Here is a 25,427-nt window from a genome sequence, read left to right as displayed (position 1 = left end):
GAAATCAGCGCTAGGCCAGAGCGCGGTAACTCACATCTGTAATCCCAGCACTTGAGGAGGCTGAGGCATGCAGATCACTTGAGGTCAGGAGTTCGAGACCAGCCTGGCCAACATGGTGAAACCCTGTCTCTACTAAAAAAAGAGCTGGGTGTGGTGGTGCATGCCTGTAATCTCAGCTACTTGGGAGGCTGCGGCAGGAGAATCCCTTGAACCCGGGAGGCAGAGGTTCCAGTAAGCCGAGAATGTGCCGTTGCACTCCAGCCTGGGTGACAGAGTAAGATTCCATCTCAAAAAAAAAAAAAAAGAAAGAAAGAAAGAAATCAGCCCCAGTTCTCATGTATGAGAGAACTAGGGAAACCAGGATAGCATGAGAGTGAACTGAGCAGGACCCTTGCCTAGGACTGAAGGGCATCCTGTCTTGTGTTAAACAAAGGTTTAGAAGGCCGCGGTAGGGGACTAGTTTGCAATTCACAGTGCATCGCAAGCTCAGGTGCACCAGGTAAATTATTTCCCCCAGATATTTCATTGCTATTTCGTGGATATGGAAAACACCAGGAAAGGAGAGGCAGCTGCCTCCTGCCCAAGTCCAAGAAGAGTTTGGATCTTGTCGTCTCTCACACCCGTACTTCCTCTGAGAAAGACTCACTTTGAGGAATTAAGCTTTTGTGTGAAAAGACCAGGGATCTTTCCAAGAAATAGAAATGAAATGAGGGAAGAAAAAGTGAAATGGAGGTAGAACTACAAATGGAGACACAGAAAAGAGTGACAGAGGGCAAGCCTGTTTTCCTTCTGTTTGTTCAAAATGGGCCTTTTCTCTCAGTGGTGCATTTACGTACACTCCTCATCTTGTCTGGCTGATCAACAGTCCACTTACGGACAGCCTTATCAGGATGAAAAATACCTACTGCAGTCTTTTTGACCTTCAAGGACCATGGGTCTTTCAATGCATACCCTTGGCTGTGTTTTATAATCATTTTTACTCTTTGTATTGTTTTAGATTTCACAGAACTCCTTTCCAATGAGTGTTGGCAAAATACAGAGTACATGATTTATTCAAACAGCATCCCTTTGAGGGAAAGCACATTTTAGAGCCCTCTGTATTAGAGTTGGGAGAATTTGAAGCCCCAAATTAAATCTCATTGTTTACCATGGGAGCCTCACCATAAAGTAGGTACTTAACAAATAGTAGTTAAGTAAGTGAATGAAAGAAAGAAAGATACCAGTTTAAATATAGTTGTCCTGCACACATAGGGATATATCTGGAAATTTAGTTCTAGGAAATTATAACCACCTACACATTGCCAACCCACCAACAAAATGCTAAAGGAAACAGCTTTTTTTTTTTTTTTTTTTGAGACAGAATCTCACTCTGTTCAGCCCAGGCTGAAGTGCAGTGGCCTGATCTTGGCTCACTGCAACCTCTGCCTCCCAGGTTCAAGTGATTCTCCTGCCTCAGCCTCCTAACTAGCTGGGACTACAGGTGCATGCCACCATGCCCAGCTAATTTTTAAATTTTTAGTAGAGACAGGGTTTCACTATATTGGCCAGACTGGTCTTAAACTCCTAGCCTTGTGATCCGCCCGCCTCGGCCTCCCAAGATGCTGAGATTACAAACGTGAGCCACCGCACCCAGCCAGGAAACAGCCTTTTAAACAGCCTTTTGAAAAGGCTAGAAAAAAGCCTTGCGCTGAAAGAGTTTAAAAGTTCAGGCGCTTTTAAACACTAAAAACTTGGTTCTGTTACAACGTAGGGTCAGGCTGTCTGGATACAATGTTTGCTTTCTCTTCTGGAGGCAGCATTTAAAGCAACTCTGCTCTGCACGCATCACATGATGTGCCCAGTGGTTTCCAGCTGCAGTGGCTTAAAATGCCTGTTCACAGGCTCAAGGAAGGCGCCCTGCCAGCCTTGTCAGAGTCCCTGCTGATGCTGGGAAAAGCACTCTCCCCAAAGAGCGTCAGAGGAGAAAGGGCCATCACTGTTAGAGCTGTTGTTATCTTCTGATAACATCTGTGTTGTTGGCAGGGCCAAGCGGGGGAGTATGTAGGAAGCTGATCCAAGAACAGAGAGAAAGAGAAAATAACAATTTCCACAGCACTGAGGCAATTAGATGAAAATGTGCTGTAAACTAGTGGCTCTTCGGACTCCTCTGTGTGTCCAGGGAGAAGCAGTGAGGTAGGTGCTGGAAGGCCACTCCTCCTGGGAGACGCCTCTAGCCCCCAGGGCTCCACTGTCCCCTATTCAAAAGGCATTTCCCCTTTGAGAGAGGGAGGCCCAAAACCTTGCTCTCATCTAAAAAACAGACCCTCAATTAGAGGGGCAGTTGTAAAGCCAGTGCTTTAGAAAAAATAATGAATGAGATATTACATAAGGGTTTTAAAAAAATTCCTTGCAGTTTGTTTGATAATTTTCACTGAGGAATGTAAGCATTTTTGGTTGAATAAATGTAGTTAGGTTCAATTTCTGAAACATAAGGTAATTAAAAAATATAATAGATTAGTAGTGGAAACAATGTCACCGTTAGTTTTTACTTAGAATATGCCATGAACTAACAAATACTAATTAGTTCAAATTAGTATTTGAACTAATATGTACCTTTTTTTTCGGGTTTTAACAAGTATGTATTTTGATTCTTTGACATTTAAAGGAATGTGTTTTCCTGTGGCAAGAACCCATTGTCAGAATTAACCAATACTAAAAACAATGAAAGGTGCCACTTCTTACCAAGGTGACATTCGAAGTTGTTTCCCGCCTCCCTCAGCCCCCCAGAAAAGAAACTGACTGACAATAGCTTTGCTCGGGCTCCTATACTCTCTCCCCCTCCTCTCTCCTCTCTCCATCTCATAAAGGCCCTTTATTGACTGTGCAGTGTTATACACATAGGAAATGTATCCTTGTGTACCCAGGGTATTTTTTTCCGTTTGTTTTCTATTCCAGCATTTGATTACTGGCTGGTGAACTGTTTCGGCCCACAGAGATCTCTAGACCACCAGCTCATGTATTTGAAAGGCAGCTGTTTATTTTGAAAATGCAAATGTGGCCTACCTCAAAGACTGACAGGCAAGAAATGACCCACTGAGTGAGGGAAGAGGTTTCCAATCTGGAGCCTTGTCCCTCCCTTAGTCACACCAAGACCAGTGGCTGTCAGCACCACTTAAACCCGCTCCTGGAATCAGAGTGAAGGGCCCACAATTAAAATGAGCAGGCCTGTCTTTCAGTTAATTAGCCAGGCAGATCATTTCTCACCCAGTTTAAAGTAACGATGAGGACGTTTACAAAGGACTCTGAGCCTTTGAAATGGTGTCTCCTAGATGGAGGGCTGCCTGGAGGAGGGCCCCATGACAAGGACACAGAGTTCCTAACGGTGGCCGCCCAGTCCTTACAAGGAGAAAGCCCGGGAAGGTTAATACCCTGACTTTGATCTCTGTCAAGGCATACCAGCAAGAATTAATTTACATTTCAGATGAAAAAGGTTGACAGCATGAAAAGGCATCTTGTTTCTGGTATGTGAATGTGCCGTAATAGATCGGGAATTCTGAAAGGAAGTTCTGAGGAAGCTAAAGGGATAAGCCGCCTGGCTGCTTTTATTGGGAAGGAGATGAAAGGAAAACAAATTTCAATATGAGCTGCTCTGTAGCAACATGTAGGCCAAATGCTTCCTAAATTTCAAGGGCTGCTCTTTTAGAAATATATATAACATATCTTAGCAACACCACTTAAGAAAATACTATGGGCCGGAACTAGAAATACAAATATATTCCACAGAATCTAAATTTCAAATGAAATGATGTGCTGAAAAAAATAACAAATTAGAGAATAACCTTATGAAACAAGCAGAAATGGCCGTGCTATGATAATATCCCTGAGCCACTTCCTGCCTGCTCCCAAAGTGGTGAACCGCTGTATCCGGGTCTCCTTCTACTCAGAAATGTCCTAGTGGGATGGAGAGAGGCTTGTAATAAGACTATGTTTGGGAAGATCACAACCCCAAACAGAAAAGTCCAAATGAGTTGCTTTTCTTTTTAGATAAATGCAAACATGCCTTCAAATCTAAAGATAAGGAAAATATTCCCAAGTAAAAGTAAACTGCCCATGAAATTGCAAACATTGCTACCCTATTCATGCACCTTTACCACCAACACAAAACCAGCCCATCAGTTCCTGTCCATGGTGTTGGCCAAAGGGCAGATTCTGTCTGCTTTTGCTCTGGCGGCCATGCTACTTCTAAGAGAGCAGAGGTGGTGTTGGTGCCACCTTCATGCCCATCTAAGCCCCTGCAGACTCAGTTAATGGAAGTTCCCAATATCACTTGACAGGCAAGAATACTTTGGCAGCAAAGCTAAGAAACGGGAGGTGCTTGCAAATCTAAAAAAAAAAGGAGACACTCTTAAAGAACTGTGTTCTCTAAAGTCCCACGGGGTGCTTTCAAGGCTAAAAAAAAGGCAGACACGCTTAAAGAAATGTGTTTTTTATAGTTCTGATGAGCAACATTATCCTTCCACGGCAGCTACCCCATAGGTGCTCCACTGAAAAGATGCAATCATTACCGTCCTGATAAGATGATGAAGCAGACCCATTTCTGTTTTACAGCAGTATTCACTTGGCATTAACAGTGCAAAACAGGGAGCGCTCTAAAGATGATTTTCACTTAGGGAAAATGGGATTTATGATTCCTATATACTGAACTCAGTGGAGCAACAATAAATAAGCTCAAGTAAGTTTAAATTTTAAAACATATGGAGAGTGGTGTGTGTGTGCGTGTGTGTGTGTGTGTGTGTGTGTGTTGGGAGGCAGGCAAGTAGGGAACAAATGATGCGCTTTGAGTTCTCTCTTAAGCTGTAACAAGAATCGCATCCCTCTTCCTGAGGCTTTGAAGTTGTAGAGCTTAGAATTCCTAGGGGATGGTGTTAAAAGTTAACATTTGCATTTTAATAGCACCCTTTCCTCCCAACTATTTTAGTTTTGAATAAAGACATCAGGCTTCTATAGTGGTCTAAGAGTTCTGAGAAGTTTACTTGGAGCCAGGTTCTGGGCAGGGACTTCTTTGAAAAGGTTGCAGCTGTCTTATTTAAGGGTTTACTTCAAGCTCAGCTGTATGTGAAATCCTAGCCCTCTCCCTGCTGCTGAGTCTATCTACTAGCCTGGCTATTTCTCTCATTCTGTCTCCAATTTCTTGTGGCTCCTGGAGCTCAGGGGTCTGTTTCTTCCAGAGCCTCGATTAGCAATAAGCAGTCTCACATGAGGGAGGGAGCCCAGGCTGGCACCCACAGTAGACACTACCGTTTGCAGAACAGCAGAGTGACTGAAGAGCCAGAGGGGGGACGGATGAGTCAGAAACCAGAGCTCACACCTCACAGGCTGCCAAGGGCAACGTGAGCCATAAGAGCCACCATGTGCTCATGCCATGGGGCCCCGAGGACCATGGTAGCCACATAAAGGCTTGGACTTTGGAAACTCAGTTTGCTGGGAAACCCCCTGAGTAATTCCTCTTCTGTGATGCTGAGAGACAGGTCTTGCATATAATTAGAGAATTCAAAACTGAAAGGCACCTTCTGGATCTTTTTTTTTTTTGAGATGGAGTTTTGCTCTTGTTGCCCAGGATGGAGTACAATGGCATGATCTCGGCTCACCGCAACCTCCACCTCCTGGGTTCAATCGATTTTCCTGCCTCAGCCTCCCGAGTAGCTGGAATTACAGGCATGTACCACCACACCTGGCTAATTTTGTATTTTTAGTAGAGGCAGGGTTTCACTATGATGGCCAGGCTGATCTCGAACTCCTGACCTCAGGTGATCCGCCCATCTCAGCCTCCCAAAGTGCTGAGATTACAGGCATGAGCCACCCTGCCCGGTCTCCTTCTGGACCTTTTTAACTGATGCTCTCTTAACAGATGAGGGACACGTGACTCCAAGAGGGAAAGGGTATTGTTCAGATGGCGATGTGCAATGCTGACTCTATCCAAACGGCCTGTGCTCAAATGCTGGCTCTGCCACTGATGAGCTGTATGAGGGTGGACAAGTCCCTTCATTTCTCAGTGCCTCCGTTTCCTCCTCTCTAATCTCAGGTATACAAGAGAACCTAGTCAGACCATCCTTAGCCAAGTACGGCAGACAGCAAACGCTCACTGCTAGCATCATGGTTATCACACAAGGAGGGTTGGAACAAGCACTGGGACTCCTGTCTCCCAGAATTCTTGACTCATTCCAGTGCTCCTGAATTATTAACCTTTCAGCTTTTCTACGCTCATAGGAACTTAGTCACAGAATATCTTCAAGCGGACACTGTGAAAATGACGTTTTAATTACCTGCTTGAATATGAACAGCAGACTCACTCCTTCTGTTGCTTATTTTCTTAAATTTCCTCCGAGCATCATATCCTCTCCAGGCTAAAAACATAAAACCATGTGCTAGGAATGACATTAATTTAAGAACGTGCCAGAGAATTGATATGAGCTGTTTTCCCCTCCAATCTATTGCCTGGCTAATCCTCCCTTCTGCTTTCTCACTGAACAAAACAAGCAGAGGTACGTGAGCTATGGTAAGAATCGAGGCCTCTCTGTTCCCACAGCTTGGCTTTGAAGATGCTTCTGAGGGGTTGCTTTTGGTCAGGCAGTGATTTCCAGAACACTCTGGGTTCCAGTGATAAGTCACGTGGGACCCCTACCCCAGGTGAGATGGTTTCCTGTCATTCTAATCCCTGGAGAAAGCCCTGTCTTCAAGACTTGGGGATACCAGGCAGGGCGAGGTTTTTGAGAGGGATGGTAGGAAGGAACTGGAATAGCCTGAGCCTTTCAAAATCTGTTATTTGGGAGAAAAATATAAACATGAAAGCTGAAGAAGAGAGAGGAGTCAAGAGAAATAATAAGTAGCACGACACGGTCATTTGTTGTGGACGAACTCTGTGCGGAGAGCTATGCTGAGGGAGAGGAGGATGTGCAGTGGGAAGGGAGAAGGAAACGAAGAGTGGAGAAAAAGGATACAGAAAAGAGGAAGGGACTCTCGGGGTGAACGTGGTCAGGCCCTTTAGATACAAAACTGGGGCATTAAGCCACCCACAAGGAGCGTAACATCTCTCTTCGTTCCTCCCATCTCCGTCTGAGCATCACAAGTCTCTAAGTTGCTGGGTGAGCTCATGAAGTCCAAAATAGACTAAGGCACATTAGGATTCTGGGTTATGAGAGCATAAGGGAAATCATCCACTTTGTTCAAGATCTGGTGCTTTCATAATCATTTGTCTATTGCACAGGGACTTGAATGTTGTGTGTAACACTAAAGACACAAGTATGTAAACAAAGAGGCACTGACTAGGCAGGGCACATGAAAGAGACTAGCAACTTGTCCCCTTGGTTTATAAGTTCCATCTGGACTAGAAAAGCCTTCTGGAAATGGCATTAGTAACTCTGATACTGAAAACCCGGCCATGGACCTAAAGTGCATATTATCTTAGTCATTCTGGGAGATGCGGCACATGTCTGTGTGACTGGGGCTTTATATCATTGGTCCATTTATACTGCCACTACCTACTTGCCATTCATGTTGTAAAGCCTTGTTTGCTTACCACAAATCAGGGACCAAGGCAGTTGTTGGGGCTCAGATAATGATACCCCAAAATATGCTGCTTTGGACTTCAAACTTAGAGCACCTGGATAGCAGCAAATGCAGGGAAGGGCTTTCTCTGAACTCCCCCTATCTATCAAAAGGTTAGATCCTCCAGAAGGTATTCAACTGTGTGAATTCCTTCCCCAGATATCTCATCAACCAGGGGAAACTGATGCATATGGCAGGAAGGAAAGCTGGAATAAATACCACCCAGGGGTCAGATGAACTATGTCCCAGGCTATTGTCTATTCTTTAGGCCCATTCATTTCCCCCCAAAAATCTTTAATCTTCCCTTAAAATTATCTATATCCTCCACTTCCTCTCCCCTATGAAGAGGGTATTCAAGCTTCAACCATCTGGCCTTTCTTTGAGTTTTATACTTTTTATGACTTGCATGTTAATAAATTTGTATGTCTTTTCTTCTGTTAATCTGTCTTTGTCAGTTTGTTTTACAGACTCAACTTATCAAACCTTTAGGACATGGAAAGAAAGTTTCTGTCACTCCTACACAGTCTTGTTCACGGCTGTGATTTCAGCGCCTAGCACAGAACCTGTGTAGTAGGCACTGATACACATTTGCTAAAGCAAGGAAGAAAAAAAGGAAGGAAGGAAGGAAAGAAGGAAGGAAGGAAGGAGGGAGGGAGGGAGGGAGGGAAGGGGGAGGAGAGGAGAGGAGAGGGGAGGAGAGGGGAGGGGAGGGGAGGGGAGGGGAGGGGAAGGAAACCTCCTAGAAAAGCCACAGGTGCGTATTCCCCAGTACTGAATGACATGCCAATACTCAGGGCAGTATTTATGAGACTGGACCATTTACCTGACTGGATGACAATGGCTCCCTTCTCTCTCTTCTCTCTGACTCTTTTGTATCTCCTGGCTCCAAGCCACCCCTTGGTATATGCCTGTAGCACAACCACTCTGCCTATGACTTCTCGAAGTAGCAAATTTAATTGCTCAACATGATAATATTTGAGGAAAACCTGAAACGAGACATTAGTTTTAACATTACATGTGGGTTCCTTAACAGAAATTCACTCTACTACAGCATATTCGAAATGAAAATATTAAAACAATTATATAAAGTTTATAGTGATGTGACTTATGCTCACGTTACCGACTTCTTGTGGGTAAACACAATTCCCCTTCTAAGATTGAACCATTGATGGAGACAGATAATGAGGTCAACAGGGTTTTGGCAATTCCAGATGCTCTCCAGGCCTGTTTCGTGTAAGTCAGGAGTACCATTTTCTCAGTTTGAGCTCTGCCTGCTCTCTTTCCCCATAGCCTCTGATAAAGGTGCTAACCAAGAGGACTGACCCAGCGAACAGTAGAAGTTCAGAGGGCGAGGTACACGGATGATCTACACTGATCTAATTTCTGCTGAGGAGGAGCAGTGCTGCCATCAACACTCAGACAATCAGGGTGGACCATAAAATCCTGGGATCCTAGGCCAGGTGCAGTGGCTCACACCTGTAATCCCAGCGCTTTGGGAGGTGGGTGGATCACCTGAAGTCGGGGGTTCAAGACCAGCCTGACCAACATGGAGAAACCCCATGTCTACTAAAAATACAAAATTAGCTGGGCAGGGTGGTGCATGCCTGTAATCCCAGCTACTCGGGAGGCTGAGACAGGAGAATCACTTGAACTCAGGAGGCAGATGTCGCAATGAGCAGAGATCACACCATTGCACTCCAGCCTAGGCAACAAGAGCAAAACTCTGTCTTAAAACAAAACAAAACCTGGGATCCTATGGGAACGTGATGCTCTCCCAAATGAAAAACTACACGTGCTAAGACTAATAATCAGGCTATGCAGCATATAACACGAGCCCAATGAAAAAATGGACCAAACTCTACTAGAAACTCATCACTGCTATTAACATGATTTGTGTATTTACCTGTGGCACTGGAATAAGCAGCACTGAGAAAAAGAACATTTTAAAATGAGCTCAAAGATCTCATTCTAGACATGCTAAATGGCTCTCAAATTACATAGAGGACAGGAGGCAAACCTTCCTCCTCTAGTCCCTAAGGTCTCCAACACCTTGACTTAAGACCAGCAAAGATCATTGTTAGGTTGGGGTCTTGTTTGCTAAGCTACGTGACTTCCACAGCCATTCATGCCCAAGAGACAAAGAAATCATACTCGACAATTTGAACAATAAAGAAAGAACTACCTTTGTTTTTCCCAGCACCCAGTGATCTAATCGGGACTTTTCCAAGATAGCCACACAGCTCTCTTTGCTAGCAAGAGGTGTTTGATGTGCTCTGAATGCCAAGTAATAATACCTGCAAAATAAAAGAGTGAAGTGAAGCATTTTCAGTTATCATTTGAGTCAGTATAGTAGAATTACTCGGCACCATTGATACACCTTCTTTTTTAATAGTAAATATTTGTCAAACACCAATAATAGCATAGTACGTAGTAAAAGATGCAAAATTGATACTGATTAACTTGGCTCTTACTGACTTTTTTTTTTTATTGCATTTTAGGTTTTGGGGTACATGTGAAGAACATGTAAGATTGTCGCATAGGTACACACGTGGCAGTGTGATTTGCTGCCTTCCTCCCCTTCACCTATATCTGGTATTTCTCCCCATGCTATCTCTCCCCAACTACCCACCCTCTGCTGTCCCTCCCCTATTTCCCCTCAACAGACCCCAGTGTATAGTGCTCCCCTCCCTGTGTCCATGTTTTCTCATTGTTCAACACCCGCCTATGAGTGAGAACATTCAGTGTTTTTCTGTTCTTGTGTCAGTTTGCTGAGAATGATGGTTTCCAGGTTCATCCATGTCCCTACAAAGGACACGAACTCATCATTTTTGATGGCTGCATAATATTCCATGGTGCATATGTGCCACATTTTCCCTGTCCAGTCTATCATCGATGGGCATTTGGGTTGGTTCCAGGTCTTTGCTATTGTGAACAGTGCTGCAATGAACATTCGTGTGCATGTGTCCTTATAGTAGAACAATTTATGATCCTTTGGATATATACCCAGTAATGGGATTGCTGGGTCAAATGGAATTTCTATTTCGAGGTCCTTGAGGAATTGCCACACTGTCTTCCACAATGGTTGAACTAATTTACACTCCCACCAACAGCGTAAAAGTGTTCCTATTTCTCCACATCCTCTCCAGCATCTGTTGTCTCCAGATTTTTTAATGGTCACCATTCTAATTGGTGTGAGATGGTATCTCAATGTAGTTTGTTTTGACTTTCATATTTTCTGCAATGTATATTTATTTCCCTTTTAATGTTGCTTTGTAATTCGTATTCAGTGCATACTTGGTGTCTTACGCATGCAAAATCAAAATATCTAATCCTTTGAGAAAGCTGAAATTTAGACAACTCTCCTAGTGAAAGTAATTTTAAATATTAGTGTTACTATTAGAAAAATAAATTCCACCGTATACATTTTGACTCTGCAAAGTCCCATCTAAAGCAATTTGTAGATAGCAGAAGTGATCACAGCCTAACACTATTGATTCTGCTGAGCCACTCATCTTATTCAAGGTATATAGGAGGTGTGTTTTCTTGATACAATCATGAAAACCACATTTGTTTCCTAAAATTACTTCATTTTAGTGAACTTCTAAACTTTCAGATGAAAGAGTTTCAAAGAAGAACATTGTAGGGAAGGAAAAACATCTTTTTTTTTTTTTTGAAATGAAGTTTCATTCTTGTTGCCCAGGCTGGAGTGCAATGGCCCAATCTCAGTTCACTGCAACCTCCGCCTCCTGGGTTCAAGTGATCCTCCTGCCTCAGCCTCCCAAGTAGCTGGGATTATAGGTATGCACCACCACACCCACTAGTTTTGTATTTTTAGTAGAAACGGGGTTTCATCATGTTGGTCAGGCTGGTCTTGAACTCTTGACCTGAAGTGATTCACCCGCCTCGGCCTCCCAAAGTGCTGGGATTACAGGCGTGAGCCACCACGTCCAGCCAGGAAAAATATATTTTCCTCACCCATCCAAGTTCACAGCTGAGGCCCCTATAACGAAAGACAGATTAACAAGAGAAATGCATACAAATTCATTTAACATAAGTTTTAAGTGACACTGGAGGCTTCATGAGGAAATGAAAACCTGAACAGTTAGACTTGTGTATTTTTATGCCAACTCTGATGAAGAAGTGAATAACTGTGGAGAAATAGAATTGAAAAAAGAGTTTATTACCATAATGGTAATAAGCTGAGGGAATTTAGCAAGGCCTGTTTATTCAGATTCTTCTCTGTGTCCCTAAGTCTTCAGAGATATTTCCTTTTCTCTGGGTATAGGCAAAAAAGAATGGGTCACATATGGGTCTCATGACCTGCTTCAGGGGAAGGTCAAAAAATCCTTCCTAGATTGTATGACCTGCTTCAGGGTAGAAGGGCAAGAGAAGGTAAGTGTGACTTTCCTGTCTCTGCTCTTTTCTCAAATGCCAAGGTGCCATATTTTGGGGTAGTGTGTCCTGAATTCCATCGTTACCAAAAGGGTTTTTTCCTCCTCTTTCCTTTCTTCTCCTTTATTCTCCCTGTTTTTAAAAAATATAACTTGTTAAGGTACCAGGCACAGTGGCTCATTCCCGTAATCCCAGTACTTTGAGATGCCAAAGTGGGAGGATCACTTAAGGCCAGGAGTTCAAGACCAGCCTGGGTAACATGGCAAAATCCTGTCTCTGCAAAAAATAAAAAAAAATTACCCAGCCATGGTGACATGTGGCTGTAGTCTCAGCTACTTAGGGGCTGAGGCAGGAGGATGGCTTGAGACTGGGAGTTTGGGGCTGCAGTGAGCCATGATCATACCACTGCACTCTAGCCTGAGTGACACAGGGAGACCTTGTCTCAAAATTTAAAATATATATACATATATATATATGTATAATGTATGAATATATATAATAAACATATTATACATATGATATATATATTATACATAACTTTTTGAATATATTATCCTTTTAGAAAATCTCACCGTAGTTTTTCTTTAGAAAACTTGCAAGTTTTTTCTCTGTTCTTTGCTGTCATCTATAATAAGTTCAATCCCCTGGAAATTTCAAAATAAACTTAATTTCCTTGTCAAAGGATTTTCCTGCCATTCCGCAAAAGAGACTAATCTGCTATTTTGAAATTACTTTTAAATATAGAGTGGTTTTTACTTTTTAAAATAATCACCAAAATGTGAAATATATCCCTCTCCCTGCCAAATATATCCGTATCTTTCTGTTTATGGAAGAATAACAGTACCTGACCAGTACTTGAGTCACTCAACTTTATCTTCCTGCTACAAGATTATTTTACAAGTTAGGATATAATGCTGAATTTGCTGGAAACATTTGCATTCAGAAATTCTGGGACTGCTTCTAAGGCTCTGAGTTTCTGTTTTCACCTTTGGGGAGGAGGGGCAGTGCTCTCTGAACCTGAACAGTGGCCAAGAGCAGATGATGCTAGATCATTTGGCACAACCCAGGAACCTGCTCATAGCAGATATCTTCCCGAGCTAAGTGGGAGGAGGGACAGCCGGGAGTCAAGCTTAGACCTTTCTTTTCTTTCTTTCTTTTTTTTTTTTAGACCTTCCTCTGGACAGTTCATGACACCAGCACAGATTCTTCAGCCCCAGGTTCTCCAGGACTATAGTTTTGGCTATTGGTTCTCTGACTTGGCTTTGGCCACAACAAAAAGATTGTGTCCTGGAGCCCATGCCCATGGGGATGGTGGGAATAGCTGGCAAATCTATTAAGGTGAGAAAAGTCCATGGTAAAATGAGGATTTCCTATAGATTTAGGTCCAGCTATTTGCAACATGGGCTCCACTGGCTTTAAGTAGCCCAGGCTTGCTTAGGGTGAATGCTCAATGTTATTGGTGATGAAGTATTTAAAGACTCTAATGAATGACCAGTACCTTGAAGGATATAAGAGGAGTGCAAGATCTGTTCCAGTTCACCAATCAAAGATTTATACTTATTTTTCAGACATATATGGGTGTTTCTTAGCAACTGTTAATTTCTAAAGACGTAGAATGTATCCTGAACATTAACATTAGAACTTAACTTGATTTTTAGTCCATCAACCAAAATACCTTAATTTATTACAAAAATAATATTCATATCTGGCTTAGTTCAGAAAGAGATGGGTAATAACACTGTATGTGAAGAGGTAGTTTTCAAAATATAGTGAAGAAACATATAAGTGACATATCTATAGCCATCAAGTCAGAAAAGCTAATGTGTTTCCTTCATGGAATAATTTTGGATTCTAGCAGGTACCATGATGATAAATCACTTTGACTGAGCTCCTGTGTACTTCAATGTAAAGGCTAACCTGAAAGGAACCAAGCCAAGAGGTCCACCAGGAAGGGAGAGTTTTCTGGGGAGATGCGTTTTATCCCTTTCCTGAAGCGGCATGATGAGTTAAACAAGCAAAAGATACGCAACAGCAAAATAATAAATGTAAAAGTCTGTCAGGAGAATCTGCATATTTGAGGGCATTGTAAAAACCAGACTTTCCTGAGCTGCCTCTTCTAAGTAGAATCTATCTCACATATTAGAGTCTGAGCACTGAGTTAAGAGTCAGAAGATCTCTGTCTCTAACTTTCTCTCACTCACCTTTCTATACCTAACTTTCCACAAGTGGGATTAGGAGCCAGATAAATGGTCCTTCACCCTTTTCTTGGGTAGGGAGAGAGTCATGGGGCTAAAGGCTTTATGAAAGTCTGGTAAAAGCTATACATATTCTATCTCAGCAAATGCTCTTAACACAACACATCGCACAATGTCAAGGAATCCACATAACTTCTTTTTTTTTTTTTTTTTTGAGACACAGTTTCACTTTGTTGCCCAGGCTGGAGTGCAGTGGTGTGATCTGGACTCACTGCAACTTCTGCCTCCTGGGTTCAAGCAATTCTCGTGCCTCAGCTTCCTGAGTAGCTGGGATTACAGGCATGTACCATCACACCTGGCTAACTTTTATATTTTTAGTAGAGACAGGGTTTTACCATGTTGACCAGGCTGATCTTGAACTCCTGACCTCAAGTGATCTGCCTACCTTGGCCTCCCAAAGTGCTGGCATTACAGGTGTGAGCCACCGCACCTGGCCCCACATAACTTCTGATGGCCCTCAAGGACCAAAGAGCACTTCCTGTTGCAGAACTCTCTGGAAGACACACACTTCCCAAGGTTTCTTTTTATTAAAACATACAAGCTATCAAAATACTACATATCCAGTTGGAAAATATCTCTATTCAAAAAATGTCATTTAATTTTTCTGTCTAAAATGTTTTGTTGCATGGAATGCAGACTGTTCAAGGAAGAGTTTTTAAATATAACAGACAAAGCAGTTTGGAAAGCAGTTTGGGAAGCAACAGGTAACTAGACATACATCCTCCTGCATTTAAATTATGGAATCATAAACTGGAAGGATCTGTAAGATTCCAGGGTATGTTTGTTTTATATTGCTGCATAACAAATTACTTCAAAATGAAATGCCGTAAAAACAGATATTTATCACCACACAGTTTCTGAAGGTCAGGAATTCAGGAGCAGCTTATCATTTCCAGCCAAAGGTCTCTCATGAGATTATATAGTCAAGATGTCAGCCATGCCTGCAGTCATCTGAAAACCTGACTGGCACTGGAGGATCCATTTCCAAGATGACTCACTCACATCGCTGTTGGTGGAAAGACTCCGTTCCTCTCTGGCGGCTGGCAGGAGGCCTCAGCTCCTTGCCACATGGTCCTCTCCAGAGGACTGAGTAGCTTCATTATATAGAAGATGGCTTCCCTCAGAACAAAGGGTCTTGGGTCGGGGTAGGGGGCAGAGGGAGAGAAAGAGAAGAATTTGCAATGTCTTTTGTGACCTAGGCTTAGAAGTGACATATTCTCATTTCTTCTCTATTCTTCTATTCCCTAGAAGTAAGTCACTAAGTCCAGATCACATTCAATGAGAGAGGAATGAAGTTCCACCTCGAAGGGAGGAATATCAAATAATTTGTAGACGTATTTTAAAGCCATCACAAGAGATCTCTCAAGCTCATCAAGTTTTCTGTCTAGTAATGATAATAAAAATCACTCTTAATGATATAAAATGACTTATCCAAGATGACAAATTAAGTGACAGAGACTAAAATTATTATCCAACTCTTGACTTCCAGGTCATTAATATTTTTAAAGAACTGATATGACTACAGCTAATGAAGTTTAATTTTTGATGCAAGGGGAAAAAATAAGAAAGAGTAAAGTTAAATGGTACTTCTTGCCAGAAAAGACAAGACTGATGAATTTGTCTACACAAGAATGAAACTTTTCCACCTGAAAAAAAATTGGAGATTTGGCAAGAATTGATCTCTTTTAGCTTTTTAGCTTCTGTTTGTTTAGAAGTAATAGGTTTTCCATGTTACACTTTATTATGCTCTTTATAGAGAGGCCCCAACAAAATGCTGTTGTTTGGAATGTAGGTACATCCCTCATCAAATCAGTGGTGGTTAATTTCTCAGCCTATTTAACTTATTTAACTTGAAGAATCTTACTTTTGAGGCAGAAGCTTTCATTTCCCTTTATTCTCCTTTCTTATGTTCTTCAGTGCAAATGATCTAAGTCTTTAGAAAGACAGAGTAGAGAAACAGAGACTGTTAAATGCACCACAGTTGTCCTATGAGACCTGATCCATGTCAGCAAAAACAAGGTTTGTGGTCTTTGCTCTGGCTTCACTCAGAAGAATGTGAAGGATGTAAGTCTAAGAAATTGTAATGACCAAACATTGCTTTTCCAGGATAGAATCAGAAACAAAGTCTATCAGGTCTCCAAGAACTTCCAGGCTTTCCCCAGAGGAAGCAGGACCTTAAAGAGAAGACTGAGGGCACTATGGAGAAGGAGTAAAGAGGGAAGGTGGCCCTGGACTCTAAGCCAGATGAGCTCTGCATTTACTGAAAGACAATTATAGAGGAAAAGAAATGTTTAGAAATTTTGGAATCTTTCTGTGTTCCTCATCAGTTGTCAATTAGATTATTTCTTAGGTTATTTTCATTCATGTAAAGAACTAGACCTGACCTCTTCCAACACAATGTGGGCAAAACTGAATTGAACTGAACGGATCAGACGTCAGACGCTCCTACCACATGTTGACAGCTACCATCTAGGCAGCTACAATTTATAGGACAGAAAACTGGGAGAGGCCTAAAGAGAAAGAGAACTGTGGAGATCTGTGGAGGATATTCTTAAGCATTCAGCAGAGTACTAACTGGCACATGCATAGGAGAAAACTATCCAAGGCTGGAAAGAACCATCTGAGAGGATTAGATGGAACAGTGCCTGCTGCTTACAAAGGGCTGGCAATACCAGCTGCTTACGCCAGCCCAACCAATTAACCTCGTAATTCATAGGACAATAGGTAGAGTACTCAGAAGGATCTTATTTCATAGTGAGGAAATATTAGTCATTAACACAGCTCTGGTTCTACCTAACAATTTTTTCTTCTCTTTGGAGACAGTCTCATCTCTGTCACCCAGGCTGAAGTGCAATGGTGTGATCCAGCTCACTGCAGCCTCTGACTCCCAGGTTCAAGTGATATTCCTGCCTCAGCTTCCTGAGTAGCTGGGATTACAGGCATGCACCACCACACCGGGCTAATTTTTGTATTTTAAGTAGAGACAGGGTTTTGCCACGTTTGCCAGGCTGGTCTTGAACTCCTGACCTCCAGTGATTTGCTACTTCGGCCTCCCAAAGTGCTGACATGTACACATGACACATTTACCATGATATACCATATTCTGGGTCATAAAACATAACTTAATAAATTAAAAAATATTCAAGTCACACAAAGTATGTTCTCCGGCCACAGTGGAATTAAATTAGACATCAACAACAGAAAGATATCTGGAAAATTCCCAAATATTTATGAATGGACTTCTGAATTACCCAGAGGCCAAAGAAAAAATCAAAAAGGAAATTAGAAAGTACTTTTAATTAAGTAAAAATGAAAATACAATGTATCAAAATTTGTGGGATACTGCCAAAGCAGTATTTAGAAACATATAACGTTAAACACTTATCAGAAAAGAAGAATGATCTCAAATACATGACCTCACCTCCACCACAAGAAATTAGAAAAAGAAGGGCAAATTAAACCCAAATTAAGCAGGATAAAGGAAATAATAAAGATGGAAGTAGAAGTCAATGAAATAAAAAATAGGAAAGCAATGGATGAAACCAAAAGCTGGTTTTCTGAGAAAGTTAATAAAATTGGTAAACCTCTAGCCATACAAATCAGAAAAAAAGAAAGGAAAAGAAAACACAAATTACCAATATCAGGTATGAGATTGGTGATATCTTGTAGTTTCTACAAATATTAAAAGAATAATCAGGGAAATATTATGAATGACTTTATGCAATACAAATAAGCTAAATAGAAAAAGCATATGATCATAATAAATGAAAAAAAGCATTTGACAAAATCCAACATCTAATTCTTATTAAAAATAAAAAAATTAAAACTCAACAACCTCAAACTAGGAGGCAATTTTCTGAATCTTGATTTTTAAAAGATATCTATGAAAAACAGCTAACTCCGTATTTCACGGTGAAAAGCTGAGTGCTATCCTCCTAAGATGAGGAACAAATCAAGATGTCCACTCTCATCAATTCTCAACAATGTACCAGATGTCCTAGTCAGCACAATAGGACAAATAATAATAATAATAATAAACTAACAAAGAATGTAAAGGACCTCTTCAAGGAGAACTACAAACCACTGCTCAATGAAATAAGAGAGGACACAAACAGATGGAGAAACAGTCCATGCTCATGGTTAGGAAGAATCAATATCATGAAAATGGCCATACTGTCCAAAGTAATTTATAGATTCAACACTCCCCCATCAAGTTACCAATGACTTTCTTCAAAGAACTGGAAAAAAACCACCTTAAACTTCATATGGAACCAAAAGAGAGCCTGCATAGCCAAGTCAATTCTAAGCAAAAAGAACAAAGCTGGAGGCATCACTCTACCTGATTTCAAACTATACTACAAGGTTACAGTAATCAGAACAGCACGGTACTGGTACCAAAACAGAGATATAGACCAATGGAACAGAACAAAGGCCTCATAGGCAATGCCACACATCTACAACCATCTGATCTTTGACAAACCTCACAAAAACAAGGATGGGGAAAGGATTCCCTGTTTAATAAATGGTGTTGGGAAAACTGGCTAGCCATGTGCAGAAAGCAGAAACTGGACCCCTTCTGACACCTTACACTAAAATTAACTCCAGATGGATTAAAGACTTAAACATAAGACCTAACACCATAAAAACCATAGAAGAAAATCTAGGCAAAACCATTCAGAACCTAGACATAGGCAAGGACTTCATGACTAAAACACCAAAACCATTGGCAACAAAAGCCAAAATAGACAAATGGGACCTAATCAAACTCCACAGCTTCTGCACAGCAAAAGGAACAATCATTAGAATGAATCGGCAACCAACAGAATGGGAAAAAAATTTTGCAATCTGCCCATATGACGAAGGGCTAATATCCAGAATCTACAAAGAACTAAAATAGATTTACAATGAAAAAACAAACAAGCCCATTCAAAAGTGGGTGAAGGATATGAACAGACACTTCACAAAAGAAGACATATATGAGGCCAACAGACATATGAAAAAATGCTCTTCATCACTGGTCATTAGAGAAATGCAAATCAAAGCTACATTGAGATATCATCTCATGTCAGTTAGAATGGCGATCATTAAAAAATCTGGAGACAACAGATGCTGGAGAGGATGTGGAGAAATAGGAACACTTTTACACTGTTGGTGGGAGTGTAAATTAGTTCAACCATTGTGGAAGACAGTGTGGTGATTCCTCAAGGACCTAGAAATAGAAATTCCATTTGACCCAGCAATCCCATTACTGGGTATACATCCAAAGGATTATAAATCATTCTATTATAAAGACACATGCACACGAATGTTCATTGCAGCACTGTTTACAATAGCAAAGACTTGAAACCAACCCAAATGTCCATCAATGATAGACTAGACAGAGAAAATGTGGCACATATACAACATGGAATACTATGGAGCCATAAAAAATGATGAGTTTGTGTCCTTTGTAGGGACATGAATCTGGAAACCATCATTCTCAGCAAACTGACACAAGAACAGAAAATCAAACACCACATGTTCTTTCTCATAGGCGGGTGTTGAACAAGGAGAACACATAGACACAGGGAGGGGAGCATTGCACACTCGGGTCTGTTGGGGGGAACTAGGGGAGGGACAGCAGTGGGTGGGGAGTTGGGGAGGGATAACATGGGGAGAAATGTCAGATATAGGTGATGGGGAGAAAGGCAGCAAACCACACTGCCATGTGTGTACCTATGCAACAATCTTGCATGTTCTTCACATGTACCCCAAAACCTAAACCACAATAATATATATAATACATATAAAATAAAAAGAAAAAATACAGAAGAGTCTAAAAATAAATTTAAAAAAATAATAACATCCATGTTTGAAAGGCACAAGTAGAATTGTCTTAATTTGAAGATGACACAATTGTTTGTGTAGAATATCCAATGTAATCTACAAAAAAGCTACCGTAACTAATTTAGCAAGGCTTTAGGATAAAAATCAACATACAAAAATCATTGTACTTCCATATATCAACAAAAATTAGAAACTGAAAATGAAAAAATACAATTTATAATAGCATTTTAATGTAAAATAAATAGGGATAAATCTGATAATGTACAAGACCTGTACACTGAAAACTATAAAACACTGGCTGAAGAAAAGAAGACCTAAACAAATGGAGAGAGATATCATGTTTATAGGTCAGGAAAATTAATATTATTATTAAGTAAAGCAGATTACCCTCTATAATATGGGTGGACCTCATCCAATTAGTTGAAGGCCTTAAGAGAAAAGGTTGAAGTCCTGTGAGGAGGAAGGAAGGGATTCTGCCTCTAGACTGTACCCCTGATTGCTCTGACACAGGTAAACTGCAGGGAGACAGAGCCAACCTTGGTGATAAACTTACAATATTGCTAAAGGTAGAGGTAAGTCCTATGCAAAACCATAAATGGTAGAAGGTTGTTTTTAGTGACTTCTTTTCATCTCTATCATTTCTCTTGTCTTTATTCACTGACTGCCCAAGTTTCCCACAGATTTTGGGGCTTCTGCATTGCACACAGGGGATCTAGGACATCCCAATCCCATTGTTCTTCCTCATACTCACAAACAGATCTTCCCCGCCCTGTGTCAAAACTCTCTATTCCTGGGCATTCCCACAGGACTGTCTGTGCAAGGGACTGGCTGGCTCCTTTAATAAACATTTAGATCCTGAGGGGGAACTTAAAATCATTGATAAAAATTCTTTCTTTGCACAGAGGAGAAAGCCAGAGAGAAGGTAACTGGCCCAAGATCAGAAATTTAGTAAGTGGAAGATCTGAGGCTTACCCAGGTCTTCTAATTCCCAGTTCAGGCTTCTTTACATTTATCAAAACTTCCTAGCTCTTCCTATGTGCAGCGGTATCTTAGACTCGCTAACAGGGACTTCTGATGCTCCAGCACCTTTTACCTCATTGGAACTCATGAGTGTTTACAGGGCTCTGGAATATCAGGCTTTTGACTTAAGTGCTCATTTCTTCTATCTGAGTACCACCTGTCTGGCTCTCCATGACATATGTGTGAGGAATCCAAAGAACATTCTATTTGAATTAGTATATCAACAAGGTGTTTCTGTTTCAGCAGAAAGCTGTACACATTGTCTTTAAAACACCTTCCTGGGTTATTAGATTATTAGAGTCCTATTTATCCCCTTTGAGCCATTTTGCAACTCTTTCTAAATTCCAACTGATAGATAGATATGTAAATTCTGTCCAGTCTGGTAATGATTCTAATTGACTTCCTCCCCACTGCAGAAAATCAGTTTCAACTCCATTTGCAATTCATCCCAACATTCTTTTATTTCATATAAGCTATGCTATTTTGACTCTTCCTTTGAACTGATTATAACATCTGCCTAACTCCCTCATAACATATGAATAAAATAAATTCTTTTTAACACATACATCTTTATTTCTGTATGTGAGTCATGATTTTATCTTCTTCTGAACATTTTTTAACAAGAGAAAGGAAGAAGTACAAAAATCCAGTCTACAGGGGTTTGACACAAAGGTGCACACACAAATGGGCAAATTTTCAGGTAGGAAGTCCTCATACCTGGGTAGACACAATGCTACAAAGCAATTCTAAAAGGCCTACCTAGTAGGCTAAAAAAAAAAATACTGGCACTTTTCTACATATAATCTTTGAAGTGGAAACTATTTGTGGAATATGTTCATGTTGGATTTTACCAAGCAAGTCAACAAAGAGAGTACACCAATTTATATCTTCACCACTAGAGTCCCATTGCTCTCTAACTGTGACGATCTATGGAATTAACAGTCTTTATTGGTTACTGCCAAAATAAGATCACGTAGTATCGAATTGTGTTTTAATTTCTATTTCCTTGATTAAAGAGGCTGGACTTTTCCTTTTGTCTTCCATGATGTTCTCTCACAATGAACAATGAACTTAATTTCTCTATTTTTTCCTAATGATTACCCTTACTCCTAGACAGGAGAAGAGAAAGAAGAATCACCATTTTAGATAAAAATTGTATTGCCATGGGAGATTGCTTACATTTTTTATTTCCACCTCTCATTTTGGTCATTCTGCTCCTGCATTTTTACACTGGGGAAAGATCTGTATCTTTTAAAGATGGCTTTGACATCCTAACCTATAATGAATCAGCTCTGCACTCAAAGGCATATAAAACATCAGCACAATCTCCTGCTTGGAGATTTGCACAACCCTCAGTCAACAGTAAAAATTTATCTCAAGACTAATTATATAGACTGAAACTTTTTTATTTCTAAAAACTTTAAACAAATTCCTTCTTTCAGAAAGGCTCATTCACTCTGTATAGTTTTAGGGCTTTGGTATCACCATGTTTTCACTATTTACCCATTTGTAAATCAAACTGGCTTTTCATCTCCATTAAATAAAACTATATGTAGGATCTACTGATGTAGCAGGCATGGGCAGAAGTGCTGAATGGCATGAGTAAGCAATGCACACAATTTCCCTGCCCTCATGAAGCTGTATATTCTAACTGAGAAGACAAACATAAACAAAAATATGAAGGACATCATTTTGGATAAGGATAAGAATGAAAAATCAGGGTGGGTGGGTCAGTGAGTATACTTTGGGGGTATATTTTGGCAGACAGCCTTAAGCAACCAGGATAGTGATGAAACTCAAGCCATGTCACATGAGAAGCTGCTGAAGAGGCTGGGAACATGGAGCTTAAAAAGACTTAGCAGGATTTTTTAAACTGTCATATGCAGATCATCTGCATCAGAATCACCTGGAGATTTAATGAAAGATGTGGATTCCTGGGCCACACTCCAGACATAGAATCAAATCTCTGGGGCTGGCCCTTGGGAGTCTATATTTTAATAAACTCCTACAGTGATCTTGAGTACTGAAGTTTGAGAACCACTGACTTAGGGGAACATGATAATTGACTGCCATCAAGTGGAGAAGGGAGATGATTTGTTCGGTAAAGCCCAGAGGGTAGAACTGGGGCAGACATTTAGAAGCTTCTGAAGGATGGTTTCTTTTGGGCAGGGTTACGAAGGACATGATGGTGATCAGACATCTCGACACATGGAATGGGCTGCTCCAGGAGGTAGGGAGTGAATTTAGGGAGTGAATTTGTAAACCCTGAATCTACTCAATGGGACATGAGTCGATGAGGTTAAGAATGTTGCTGACGAAAGCCTAGCCAGGTAGTTGGACTGGATGATCCTTCGAGATTCCTTCTAAGATGCTAGGTTGACTTCTCTCTTGGTTAGAAAGAATGGATTCTGTGATTTTAAAATGGATGTTTATCATTGATCCAATACTGTTACTATGACAAATCTTGAGTTATTGTCTTAAGCCTCCTAAAATATCCCTAGATAATCTATTAGGGGCTTTAAAACCTCAACTATGATCTCTTTCACAGGATAGTCTCCTCAGCATCCATCTAGAACAGTGGCTGTCACTAGTGTCCTCATCAGCAGTGGCAGCATCACCTGGACACTTCTTAAAAATGCAAATTCTCTCCTCTCTCTCTCTTTCTCTTTCTCTCACAGAATCAAGAACTCTGGAGGTGAGGCCCACCAATCTGCATTTTACCTAGCCCTCCAGGAGTTTCTGTTGTGTGAGAAGGTTGGAGAATCACTGACTTAGAGAAACAGAATCCCAGGAAAATTAAGTGACTTGTCTTCAGTGACAGAGTTTATATAAGGAAAGAAACTGGCTCCCATGTCTCACCATCATCTTTTCTCTTTGTTAGGTCCAAATGACTTACAGAGTTTCTGGAGCACATCATTTTCTCTTGGAAAAGGTCAACTGCTCAGAATTACCCTAAATAAATCCTCACACATGTTTAATATTTAGAATTGTTTATTGAGCATTGTTAGCAAACAATTGGAAACAATTGTAGTATCCACCAGTAGAGGAATGGCTAAATAAATATCACGAATTTCAATGAGGGGTGTGAAAAGAATTTGTTAGAGCTATGGAACAATATGGTTTTATCTTTAACATGTATTAAATAGAAAAGCAAGTTGCCAAATGGTATAAAAAGTGTGGTTCACAAGCTAAAAGTGCTAGTTCCTCCTCTCTCTCTCTCTCTCTCTCTCTCTCTCTCTGTGTATGTGTGTGTGTGTGTTTTATCCTACTAAAAAAAAAATAACAGTAGCTGTGTTAGAGAGGGACCATCACTGGGGCAGATGCTGGGAAATAAAATTAGGGATATGTAAAAAAACATTTAACTTTATATGTAACACTTAAAAAATTTAGAGGAAAAGGTGCTCATACTTTATTTTTGCAATTAAAAACTGACTTCAAACTTATTGGGTAAAATTGTTATGGTTTATTGTGATGGGCCCAAGTCCTGGTCAAAGAATCATAGATATACAAATTTGATCAATATTACTTGCATCTAAGCAGAAATGCCCCCAGTCATATGGCAAAGAAATAAACACTTTTCCCATTTTAAAATATTCTTTGAAGGACCCTCAATCCCTATCAATGACCACCGAGACTGTCACACTTTATGTGAATAAAAATTCAGATTTAGTTTATTAAGTTCTATCTTATATTTACAATAAGCCTTGTTACTTTAAGTTTTTCCCTTCATGTTTGGCCTTGAGTAAAGAGAGAACAGCTGGCCACCATCTGCTGCCTAAAAAAAAAGCCATATATTCATTATATCCTTAGAAAGACTCCTAAATTTGGGCCTTGGGTTAAGAAATCGCACTAATCTATGCTATTAGATTGAAAAAGTTCTGAAATTATAGATTCCTTCTTTCAAATGCAGTATTACTCACTATAGATAGCACTTAGCATACAATAGGTGCTTAATAAATGTTTCTGATACTGCTGCTGCTACCTCCTCATAAACTTTAAATGAGAGGCCCTGAAGGGGAAGAATCACAGAGCAAGCATGCTATGTAAATTTCGTTGTTCTGACCTAAGGACAGGATTTTCAGTAAGTAGACGCTCTTGCATAAGAAACAGTAGATAAAATAAAAATCTTAGAGGCATTGCTGGAAATGGGGTTAATCAGAAGTCAACATGGCAGGTTAGTGTCCAAGATGGAATTGCTTTGGCCTCCTCACTTTGCTGACCTAAAGGCTTTAGATCTTATCCTACAGACAATGAAGAGGCACAGAAGTTTATTCCTGAGTGATATGATCATCTTGAGATATATATGTGTGTGTGTGTGTATATATATGTGTGTATATGTGTGTATACATA

The 25,427-nt window shown here is 40.6% G+C and overlaps 1 protein-coding gene across 4 annotated transcripts in view; it reads right to left on the bottom strand.

The window, feature by feature from the left end:
- The window catches only part of MYO3B (myosin IIIB), a 493,214-nt gene that overhangs the window by 142,569 nt on the left and 325,218 nt on the right, over window positions 1-25,427 (bottom strand). For 3 of the 4 annotated variants that reach the window (XM_021668991.2, XM_064373366.1, XM_064373365.1), the window contains 3 exons: window positions 9,767-9,878; window positions 8,408-8,570; window positions 6,303-6,383 (listed from right to left, as the gene is read on the bottom strand). In XM_021668991.2, the coding sequence (XP_021524666.2) occupies window positions 6,303-6,383; window positions 8,408-8,570; window positions 9,767-9,878 (356 nt within the window). The remainder of the gene's footprint in view (window positions 1-6,302; window positions 6,384-8,407; window positions 8,571-9,766; window positions 9,879-25,427) is intronic. The other variant, XM_064373364.1, reaches the window with a different exon arrangement.

This window comes from Aotus nancymaae, unplaced genomic scaffold (genome assembly GCF_030222135.1).
Source record: "Aotus nancymaae isolate 86718 unplaced genomic scaffold, 86718_ANA_hifiasm-v0.15.2.pri h1tg000008l, whole genome shotgun sequence".
NCBI lineage: Eukaryota > Metazoa > Chordata > Mammalia > Primates > Aotidae > Aotus > Aotus nancymaae.
Note: the sequence above shows the minus strand (reverse complement) of the source record. Positions and strands in the feature narration are given on the sequence as shown.